This window comes from Ascaphus truei, chromosome 7 (genome assembly GCF_040206685.1).
Source record: "Ascaphus truei isolate aAscTru1 chromosome 7, aAscTru1.hap1, whole genome shotgun sequence".
NCBI lineage: Eukaryota > Metazoa > Chordata > Amphibia > Anura > Ascaphidae > Ascaphus > Ascaphus truei.
Window position 1 is genome coordinate 52,458,497 of NC_134489.1, and position 12,066 is coordinate 52,470,562.

The 12,066-nt window shown below is 40.5% G+C and overlaps 1 protein-coding gene across 1 annotated transcript in view; it reads left to right on the plus strand.

Annotated features, from left to right (window-relative positions):
- The window catches only part of LOC142499280 (ferroportin-like), a 37,847-nt gene extending 26,457 nt beyond the window's left edge, over positions 1 to 11,390 (plus strand). Inside the window, exons 6-8 of the mRNA XM_075608405.1 lie at positions 522 to 764; positions 3,387 to 4,043; positions 8,504 to 11,390. Coding sequence (XP_075464520.1) covers positions 522 to 764; positions 3,387 to 4,043; positions 8,504 to 8,826 — 1,223 coding nt within the window. The 3' untranslated portion in view covers positions 8,827 to 11,390. The remainder of the gene's footprint in view (positions 1 to 521; positions 765 to 3,386; positions 4,044 to 8,503) is intronic.
- Positions 11,391 to 12,066: the final 676 nt, after the last annotated feature.

Genomic DNA, 12,066 nt, shown 5'->3' on the forward strand with positions numbered 1-12,066 from the left:
TTTTCATAGCTGTGACGTCACACGCCGCCGTCGCGCCCACTATGGCCGCTACTGACTACATTGAGTTGCTTTGCAGCTGCAAGCCGTCGTTGTCACTGTAGCCAGTACTATAAACGCAGCCTAAGGATACTCCTGATACTTCTACTAGTATTTGACTGTCGATAGCCATGTAAACTACGACGGTGTAAAAAAGATGGGAGGCAAACTTAGTTGTATCAACTAAGCTATTAACCTAAACTTATTATACTGAGAAGTGGGCGGACTCCATACAGTATAGATAGAAGGGATTAGAATCATTCTTTTTAATACCAGAAACACTGGGATATTAAGTGACTTGTCTGAATTTAGAGTTTTGTAAATCTGCCACTTCAGAGGTTAAAGCTATAATTTTTCCACCTCCACAATGGTTGATCTATTAAAAACTTTAGTGAGAGTTGAAAGATGTGAGTATTTTGAGGAAAAGCTGTATTCCAACTCTTGAATGGAACATTTTGACAGTGCATGTTGTGTTTTGGTGACAGACATGAACGCAACAGTAAGACGAATTGATCAGTTGACTAACATCTTGGCTCCGCTGGCTGTTGGGCAAATAATGACCTTTGGCTCCTCTGTCATTGGCTGTGGATTCATCGCTGCTTGGAACCTGGTGTCAATGTGTGTGGAATACCTGCTGTTGTGGAAGGTGTATCAGAAGACCCCTGCATTAGCTATTAAAGCCGGCAAGAAAAGTGACGAACAAGAATTGAAGCAACTGAATGTCGAAGGTATTGTAGACATGAAATTACTTTCTAACTCGCATGCATTCAGAACCAAAGCAAATATTTTACTCACTGCTTGTTCAGCTGCTGTGCTTGTAGATAATGAAAGAATCACATATGATTTGGAAATTATTAGGAGATGGAATAGAGATTATTCTGTAATATATTGCAGAAATAGAGAAACCATGAATGTATCTTCATGTCTCCCACAGGTTTAGCACACCAACTTCATTCAATTCTTTATCACATGTACTGTATAACAGTGGTCAAACCGCAGACAAGGATTCTGCATAGTGATATGCAAATGACTACACTAGGCGTATACATTGCTCGAGCTTTTTCCTGCTGAATGACACAGCTTGTTCATCTAAGGAAGTACTGTGGACCAACTCAAAGATTTGTCCTTCCATAAATCTGGAATTGTAATACTGATTTGCGCTATACACAAAGGGGCAGTGTGTTAAAGCAGCATTCCACAACTCATTGAAAAATGTATTTTATTGTATTCAGGTCAATCTCCCACTTTTTCATCAGACGATTTCTGAAATCTTGGCTTTTTGGATGAGAACAAACTGGACACCAGAATATTTCCTATAGTCTGATCAGAGTTATGACTGTTTATTCAAGAGTAGAATACACTATATATGTTTAAAATGTACCCAATACAGATCTGCCAGAGAGGTGTCTAACAAATGTTTTTCGGGGGTGAAAGGAGACAAATCCACAGTCCGAGTTGCCAAGTTGGTACATTCAATTAAAGAGCCAATCCAAGCGGCACTTAAAAAATATATATATATCAGTTTTAATATATGCAGCCTTTGTTTTTATTGAAAACTAATTATCCAACCTGTCGATCGATTCGTTCTCTGGTGATCGATCAGCATAGATCCTGCTTCCCACAGTTCACTAAATGGCTGCCTTTCAGATTCATTCAATGTTTCTGTGAGTGTAATTCAGCAGCTACGATGTATTCTTAAGTTACTAAAATAACATTATCTATTGTTACAGTTTGCAGCTCAACCTGCTGGGAATAATGGCAACAAATTATCACAAATAGGAAAGTGTTGCAGATATCTTGCACTGCTGGGGAAGTGTATTAAAACCTGCTAGTGAAATCAAAGGATGCTCAGTATATTAAGCCTCCTTTGTATCTAATACTACAGAACTGATTTATGTAAAAAAAAAAACAAAGTAGGATATTGCATGGATTGCTCCTTTAAAGCATAAATATGTTCTGCTAACTAATTTGTATTTAATATTCTGAACCTGCTCTTAAAATGTTGATGATCTCTCACATTTAATACCCTTTCAGTACTAGAAGGACCTGTAATGGCATTGAAGAGGTTAAGTAACTTTAGGGTGTTGTAATTCCCAGAGATAACATTCAACAGTTTGTTGTTTTTGCACACATTTCACTTTTGCTCAGCTTCCTCTTCCTTTTGTTGACAATTAAATGTTCCTGGCTGCTAGCCCCATAGTCATTCATAGTTGCTAAAAAAAACCCTCCTCTTTCCCTCTCTCTTTAGATTAGTTAGACATGAACTACTACTGGTGTCTTCCTTTGTGTAGGAGAAGCAAAGCTGACTAGTTCCAAGATTTACTCAATTTAAACCTGATCTTATTATGTAAAGTTGGAAGGTTGCTTGGAAGTTTGCTGACATTTTTCCAACTGTATTAATTTGGGAATCTCCACAGGGGCTGTACACCAAGGCAATTTTGGAGCAGAAAAAGTGCTTTGGTTCATTGCACCATTTTTAGTCCACAGTTGCATTAAATATAAGAAACACTTTATTAATGTCTGGTACAGATTGTTAGAATTAAGAATTGCACCACCTTAATAAATAAAAAAATCGCCAAATCTAAAGCCGATACACATGGGACTGAGATTGGTGCAAAGAGCTTGATAAATTGACGTAAAGATGCTAGTACAATTGTTGGATCAATTTTGCTTCACAATTGCCTTTTGACATAGCTCACGGATCTCGCTTTGATGTCTCCCAGGCCACTGTGTTTTTAAATTGGGATACCTTTAAAAAGATCAAAGAACTGGGGAAAGCATATCATGGGTTCAAAGATGCAATATGAATGTATTTTGACACGAACAGTGGAAACTTCTGATTTGTCATTATATCAAGATGCTTTTCGTGAACCTTGCTTTGCTTGTGATGAATCAACTTTTGCGCCTGTAACTGGTGCAAAGAATTTAAACTTTTTCAACAAATAATAAAAAACGCAACACATTTTATAAATTTGCTGCTGCCGCTAAATGACACTAAAGAACATTTTGCTGTGAATTGCATTATCTGGATGTTAATCCCACTTTATCTTTACTATCAAAAGTATCTGATTTATTGATTATGAAACTTCTTAGCTTTATTGTGTGTATTATGTAGCATAAAGTACATTTGTCAATTTGTCAATATATTTAACATTTATTTTAGGCTTCAATGCAAACAATGGAATAATCTGATATAATGCTATACTGTATGTGTTGCTCAGTACAATGTAATGAAATTTGAAACATATATGCTAGAATAATCTGATATAGATAAATATATTCTGTTTGAAAAAATGAGAAACATACCAATATTAATGCATGGTACCTTATATAATTTTGTCTATTTTCAGTTATAACACCCAACTCAAATAATAATGAAAACCCCACTGAACAGGGTCTTCTTATGTGGGAGAAAGCAGTAGCGGTCATTGATTCTCAGAAGGAGCCCAGCTGCAGCGAGAAGATTTCTGAGCCATTCCGCACCTTCCGAGATGGATGGGTGGCGTACTACAACCAGTCTGTGTTTTGGGCAGGGATGGGCCTTGCATTTCTCTACATGACCGTCCTTGGCTTTGACTGCATCACCACTGGGTACGCTTACACCCAAGGCCTGAATGGCTCTGTTCTCAGCATATTGATGGGAGCATCTGCCATTACCGGTATTATGGGAACTGTGGCCTTCACCTGGCTGAGACGAAAGTGCGGTCTGATCCGTACAGGCTTCATCTCTGGAGTAGCACAGCTCAGCAGCCTCATTCTATGTGTGGTCTCGGTCTTCATGCCTGGAAGTCCATTGGACTTATCGATTTCTCCATTTGATGACATCAGCACCCGCTTCCTGGAAGGAGAGCCGTTACCTACCATGTCTCCAGGCGGCGTTCCTGAGGTGTACTTCACAACTGATATGCAGAATCTGTTAAACAACTCCAGTACAATCGTCAACGACAATCCAATATCAATGGTCTCTGTCAGTTTGTTGTTTGCCGGGGTAATCGCTGCTAGAGTTGGTAAGTAAAACCACACCAATTTGGGATCTTAAACCCTGTGCTGCTCTTACAATAAAGGGGTTAAACCGCAACTCCTCCCAGAAAAGTTTGAAAGAAAACACACCGAAAACCAAAGTGTACAAACCATTACAAGGTTTTGTGAGGTTTTTGAGTTAAGCTACAATAGTTTCTAAGCAGATTCTCAATATATTTATACAATATATGTAAGAGGCTAGGCAGACATTATTTTACATTAGTAGTTTTATCAAATTTGATCATGAATTACAGGTACTATATCTTTTAACAGGAAATATCGTTGAGTGGTCTAAGTGGTAATGGAAATGTAAGCTTTTTGTAGTACTTTTTTGAGGTAAAGCAGAAATCTCTAAGAAAATGTGTAACTCTTAAAATGTACACATTATTATAGCTCCTTATCAATAGATTTGATGGAAAATCTTATTTGCAGATCTAGCCAACATTACTACTCCCGCTGGAGATTTGCAGCAGGACATACACAACGCACTAACACGAGAAGTGGCCTTTGCTCTGAATCAGCCGCGCCAGAGAAAAGGGCACACCTAATTTCACCTGTGGGAGGACGCCAGCGGGAGCTGTAACGTTGGCTACATCAATATTCTTAGTAACCCCTAAGGATTTTAACTTGTAAGAGTTTGCAGTGTTCCTCGCACCCTTTGCCAATAGATAGGTGCTGGGGAAGCATTTGGGGGGTGTCGCTATTCGTCCCATGACATTACATGATGCGCCCATAAAAACAGGGGGTGTTACTGTGACACTGGGAGAGATTCTTCTGGCACTAAATGCTTTCCACTTTGGAAATTAACTGCCTGGTACATAGAGCAATGCTGTGTATGACTACACATTTGGGACTATTTTTTCTTTGTGGGATTTACTAAAGCTTCAGCCTACTATGCTATAAAGCCAAGTCTTAAGGAAAATACAGGGGCTTCGGCCAGCTTCACATGGAGACAATTACATTTCTATAGGGACATAAGCCTATATTTATTAAGTGGTGCTATTCTAAAAATACACTGTTCAGAGCTGGAAAACACCTTACAGCTGATCGGGGCACAAGGTGTTTTATGGCATAGCACTGCTTAGTAAATATGGGCCATGGTATATTTATCGTGATTACTATGGGAGAGATGTATCAGCTCTTGTTTTGATTGCACTGCACCTTTCGCTGTTGAGCTGCCTTAAGTGTACAAAACCTAGTTAAACACTTTTGCTGCCAGAGTGGGTTTCAATGCATTGCAGGGTTCCTTAGGCAGCTAACGCTGGATTAGGTTTCTGTAAAGTTCTCAGATAAAAAATGTTTCTTAACACACGTAAAAAAAAAGGAGGCAGATCCATCCTAATATAGCATGTGCATCGCTTAATGTCCCTTCTTAACACTCCACAAATCCTAAATTGATGCACATGGCTAGGAATTGAAGCAGAGCTGGGATTAGGGTTGCCAGGTGTCCGGTTTTGAACCGGACAGACCAGTAATTTGCCCCTCCGTCTGGTAAAAATTGAGAGGTAATACCGCACACGTATGTGCCAGTATTCTCCCTCTCTGAATGGGCAGCGCAAGTGCTAAGAGTGGCCGGGTGCGCGGTCCCGCTCCTACTTCTGATTCAGAAGCGGCAGCGTGAGTCTGCTGCAGGCAGCAGTGTCTTGTATCCTGGGTAACCGACGGCATAATCTCCCCCACTCCCCAAGCCAGGAGAAAAGTGACCAGTGGGAGGGCTCCATGTCATTAAGGAGTGTGCACAGCTCCCCTATCTACATGCTGGGAAATGTAATTTCCTTACAGCTTTACATGTGGGAGAGAAGAGCTCCACTGTGTCCCCGTCTGCCAGATGAGGAAAGAGGAGGATGGTGGTGAGGAGGAGGAGGAAGAAAGAGGAGGATGTGGTGGTGAGGAGGAGGAGGAGGAGGAGGAAGAAAGAGGAGGAGAAGGGTGGTGGTGGTGTTGATGAGGAAGAAGGAAGAGGAGGGTGGTGGTGGTGGTGAGGAAGAAGGGGGCTGGTTGTGTGAGAGGTGGATGAGGATGGAGGGGATGAGGATGAGGGTGGGTGAGAGGGTGGATGATGGGGGTTGCAACAATCTTGGAAGTAGTGGGTGAGAAGCATTAAGATCAGTATAGCTCGCCATGTATGACTGAAGGTACGTTATTTATAAATGATCTGACCGTTATGTAATTTGTTTCTAAATTTCACTCCACGTTTGCACCAATTTGCACTATTTCATATTCTATTTTGTAAAAACATTCTGGGGAAGGGTTTGGGGATTGAGCGCCCTCCTAGCATTTTTTACGTAATAGAATATGAAATAGTGCAAATTGGTGCATGCGTGGAGTGAAATTTAGAAAAAATGACGTAATGGTCTGAGAATTTATAAATAACATACCTCCCCACCGACATTTCGAGCGTGCTGTATTTTTCACCATTGTGTCCAGTATTTTTGGACAAGCCATCTGTCAACCCTAGCTGGGATAAAAAAAAAAAAATCTGTTGTCACTTTAGTTATTCATTAAAATTGCTTTAATACATAGACTTTACCATTTTATTTAAAATATATGATTAACTTCTTTCTAGAGAACATTGCTTTTTTAACTTCTTTTTTCACTCAATCCTTTCTGGTTGCTTCTCACATCATGTTCTGTACCGTTTGCCGAGCAACTTATTCTGTTAATAATTAAAACGGCTGCAGATAGGATCACCCTTCACTAACATGCCAGATTAAAATCAAACACTTTTTTTGCGAGAAATTAAAAAACGTTAATTAAACTAATTAATTTGCATCATATAAAAGTGATATCCTTATTTGCTGTTTCATAAATATGATACAAAGCAAGTTATGTTGAGTAAAAAAAAGGGGCAAAACCCTCCACTGTGTTGGTTGTAACTACTACCAGCTTCCCATTGCCAAGCCAGTAAACCATCATGACATGACACTGATGAGAGCCAAAATGTCAAATCAGCTATCAGCGAGTAGGTTTACTGGCCATGCGCTTCTTTAACCCGGGCCGTGCAATACCACGTTAAAATGGATTAGAAGCTAAAAGTGACACAGTGAGTGCTCATTTGCAGGTCATAACACAGAATCCCTGGCTACAGTGGAAGCATTTTATGCTAAGGCCTTGCCCCCGCTGCCTGCTACAGCGTCCGCTGTGGCGGACGCTGCGCTCACGAGAGCCCTCCCCGCAATGGCGCCGGGCCCGCTGCGAGGGGGGGCCGCAGCGCTCGCGCGAGAGCTACTCCTGCTCTCAATAGAATTGAGAGCAGGACTCGCGTCGAGCGGCTAGGCACGCCCCCCGGCGGTTCAGCCAATGAGGGCGAACCTGCCGGGTGACGTCATGGCCGCGCCCCCGTCACTCCTCCGCCATGCCCCCCCCGGTCTCTGCTCCTGCAGTGAGCTGCAGACCGGGGAATCGCCGTAACGCGCAGCCAAAAGCACGGGCGCGCATTACAGCGCCGTGACCGGGGCCTGAGCCTAAGATGTAATGGGGAAGAGCAGGGTTGCAGACCTGTCTGAGACATGTGAACGTGCTCACACGTGGTATTTTTATTTGCTATAATTATGATACAAATCTATGTTTATTTTTTTCTTAAGTCCAAAGTCGCATTTTTATTATAATTTTGACTCTGCGTCACTTTGTGTTAATATATCAAGGTTCTCAGTATCAATTTTGTGCCACTGAGCGTTTTGTGGCGTGGTTATAGGAGGAATCGGGGGTAGATTGTCAGTGCAATATTATGCAATGTATAAAACATGTGCCTATAACTGCTGCCGTTTCCCTCTCTATTGCGCCAAATAAATCAGCCAGGTCTGAGGCTGCATTAACCTCTGCTCCTAAGAAATCTGCGCCAAATGTAAGAAACTATTCATATGATGCTATTCAAATTGAAGCAGATTCAAACATTTCTCCATTATTTTAGAGCAAAAGGCTCATCTTAATGTGTGCCTCCCATTATGTTGAGGTGCTTCAAATTTTACCCGAATGACTGAAGCAAAATCTATAATTGACCGACCCAGATAAGGCACCGACACCAGCAAAACCTTTTGAGCAGGTGGAGGGGGTCTGCCACCCTGTTGCGCTTGGAGAGCCCGGCAGAGTAAGGGCTCCCTCTGATTCCCGGTTGGGCCCAACTCCTGGGTTCAGCGAGGCCCCGCGGTTAAAGGGAGCCCGGCGTTCCTCCCATCATGGCAGCCCTGATCCAGTTGACTACTTTTCTACTGTAAAATTCACAGTTGTGGGCATACACTGATCAATATAATGGACAATGTATTGGTTAATATTGCACATAACTGTATATCTCTCTATAATAATGTACAGTATATATAATTTTTTAACCTTTAATGACGGGGCGGCAACGTGTTGCTTTCTAACATTAAAAAGGATCAAATTGTATTCATTTTTGACGTGCTTTCAATCTACCTATTTCAAGTAAATAACAAACGCTTTTCTTTTGCAGGCCTGTGGTCTTTCGACCTGACGGTGACACAGCTCATTCAAGAAAACGTGATTGAATCAGAGAGGGGCATTATAAATGGAGTCCAAAACTCAATGAATTATCTACTTGACCTTATGCATTTCATCATGGTCATTTTAGGTCCCAACCAAGAGGCCTTTGGTTTGCTCGTGCTTATTTCAGTGTCCTTTGTTGCCATGGGTCACGTCATGTATTTTCGATATGCTTATACCAATCTTGGAAAGCAACTTTTCGCTTGCTGTTCTCCTGATCCCAAAACAGTGCCCGCAGGTGAACAGCAACCCGGCGATTCCTCTGTTGTTTAAGCGGGTATGAAGTTTAGTTATCATCTAATACTTTGTGGGTTTTTTTTATGTTGCAAAAATGTTTTTTTTCTATTGTTACAATGTACAATATAAAATGGAAAGAGAAACATCTAGTGAAAAAAACAGTTGTGTTGGTTAGGTAACAGGGGACTTTTACTTACTTTATGAGATCTCTTCTTCCCCTTTCCAACGCTGTGTTATTTAGGCATGGTTACCCCTCGTAACCTCAGAAGGTAGAGAGAGATCATGAAAATCATGATTTTGCACACTAAAAAATACATTTGGAAAAGAACATTTACTGGTCAAACGTTCAAAGAAAGAAGTAAAACATACCCAAATTTGACATTTTGAACTTACCAATATAAACAGCATAAGAATGTTTTGTGGTTAATGTGGCTAATTGGTGCTATTTCTCCTGAGAGTATAAAATGAGGATAAAAGGTTGCAGCAGGTTCACTATAAAACCCTGGATGTAGCCTTCATGCCAATGGTTGACCATTACGGATTAAGACCAGTGGGTCCTCTTTCCCTACTTTTAGACCTTTTGTAACGTTAATGTGACGCATTGCGGCTCAAATATGCAATGTAATGCATTTTAGTCATGTGATTTCAGCTAGGATGTGCTGTGGTTCTTCTCTAGATGGACACCTTTTGTTTTATTAAAATATTCATACATTACCTGTGTTAGTGCAAAATATTATATACAATATATATTTTCTGATAGTTTTGAGTATTAAAAACTACATTATATTGTTCCACTTAAAAGTGAACATGTTCAGTTTGAAACCATGACATAAAAGGACTGATATGTACAGTACATGCAAACCTTCATAGCAGTGAAGCTCATTTACCGAGCTGAATAGGAATGTGCAAAGCGCAATAAACACCACTGAATATTGATACTAATATAACTCCTAGGTTGTCTGCTGCTCCAGGGTAATGGTCTCCTCCTCCGTTCACAGGTCTGGGGTGCAATTGACTCCGAGGTATATCTGTAAGGTAAATAAATCATAACAGTATAACTCTATTAAATAAAACCCAATATGTGCAGCAATATTTGGTGTAATAACTAAGATAGTCTACGTGAAAATCAAGCGTTTTGTTATAAGAAGGGGCTTATTCAGCATCCAGATAGATCTTCAAAATCACACCTCAAAGAAACCACAAAAGGGGAAAGCACGTAGTGTAAAACCTTTTACTGTGATAGACACGCAAGATGTATTCAACATTTACCCCGTTTTTAGGACTTTGAGTAATTGTTATTCCAGGACACCCGCGCTGCCGGGGACTCGCTTGCGCACGGCGCTCTCATGGTTAACCCGCCCTGTCGTTGGAAATATCCAACATGGCTTCCGCTATCTGGTACGGTGTCTCCCAGTTTCCAGTGTCAGTCAGGATCCTACACGTTTCACCGAACTGACGGCTTCCTCTGGGGTTCAACATATTGCATTTGATTTAATAGAGTTATACTATATTATGATTTATTCATTACCAACCTCAAAGATGAGTTGTTTCAGAAACATTTTACCCCTTTGTCATTGCCATCGCTAACAAATGAGGATATAGGCAGACAAAACATATGGAGAATCCAAATGTATTGCTTAATTTGAAACCGAGCATTTGGCCTACACATGACATACATGATACAACCAGGGCACATTTATTATAATTGAATAACAATTTAAGTGATAAATAGATATCTGTTATTTGCAGAATCATTCCTGAGCTATCAGCTTTTTGGAAATGACATTTGCAAAGTATTTCATTTATCAATATACGATTGAAGCCAGGACTCTAAATATAATAAAATAGCAACACAAGTGATAAATATTGCAACGCTGTTGTTTGCTTGGGCATTCTTAAACATTTAGCTATCGCTAATTGCATAGACCAATTTAAAAAAAATCAATCATTAAATATAATTCCATAACAACTATTGTGATAAATTGTGCAACGCTGTTATTTGCTGTAAATTTTTGCAGCGGCAGCCAACAGGGATTTCAAATAAGAGTCTATATATAGTTTTGCCTTATAACGCACACACACTGTTATCTATTGACTGCTATGAAATCATTCGTGTAGCCAAACATTAGCAGAAAAGCTTGGTAAACGGAATGAGCAAATTCATCGTGAGTTAAGCATAGAGATATGTTTAGTATGCAATCATTACAAAGCTAGTCTTAGCTAGGAAAAGCAGAAGCGCACTGGCAAATATATAGGTAAGCTAGATTCACTTACATTTTACAACTATTTTGGGAAGTGCACTTTTTTACATTGCAAAATGTTCTAGTATGAAATAGCTTTAGAATATATTCAGGAACATACAGGGACATCATTGTCCGGTGCACATGGAGCGAACACTTTTACAATAGCCTTCTATGCACTTTCTCAAAGGAAAAAAGCAGTAATGATTGTATAGGCACTTTTTTTACTGTTAACTTTTTCTGATATGTTTCTTGACAGTTTTCTGACTTTCTATGACAAGCCAGTGTCATATGTGTTGTATTGCCAAATATTCAGAATCTTTTACTGTTTACAATATTTAATAAATATCATATGCTGTCCACGGTTTCTTTTATTATTTTTAATCATTATTACATAATCGTTTAATAACACATAAACAAGCGTTGGCCCATCAAATCTATTGAGAAGGGGTGGGGTAGGGATGTATCAAGACGAATTTGGAGCAAAATGATCTGTGCTCCAAGCTTTGCACTTTGTGCATCAGCTTGCCATTGCAGGTTTTTCAAGGAGCTATGGAGGAGTTACATAGTGCACAGATTATAATGAGATATACATTCACATTCTGTCTGCTTTTTAAAAAATTTTTTATCTTGTGTAACAGGTTTTCCCCCACCCTGTGGGAGGCTCCCCGGTTACCGAGTGTTCTTGTGCTGCTCACCTGCTAAGCTTACAGTGTCCTCCGGTGGTAGTGGGGACGAATAGGACAGGCTTTAGGGTTCTTCTCAGTTCTTTATGGGTGCAGCGCCTCCATTCCCTGCAGGCCCCAGCAGAACTGGATGCAGTCCCTGCAGGAAAACCCTCCTGTACTCCCCGTGATGAACTCTCGGGCAGGAGTATAAAACAGGAACAGATCTGTATTGTGAAACAGCATACAACAGGTACACTTCTTCCATGGGACCCTGGACTCAACCCAGAGTGCATGAGGCCCCAAGGTTCTATCCTTAGCTCCCTTATTCCCTGGCGGAATAAGGGGTAGTACCCCACTCCAATATGGGA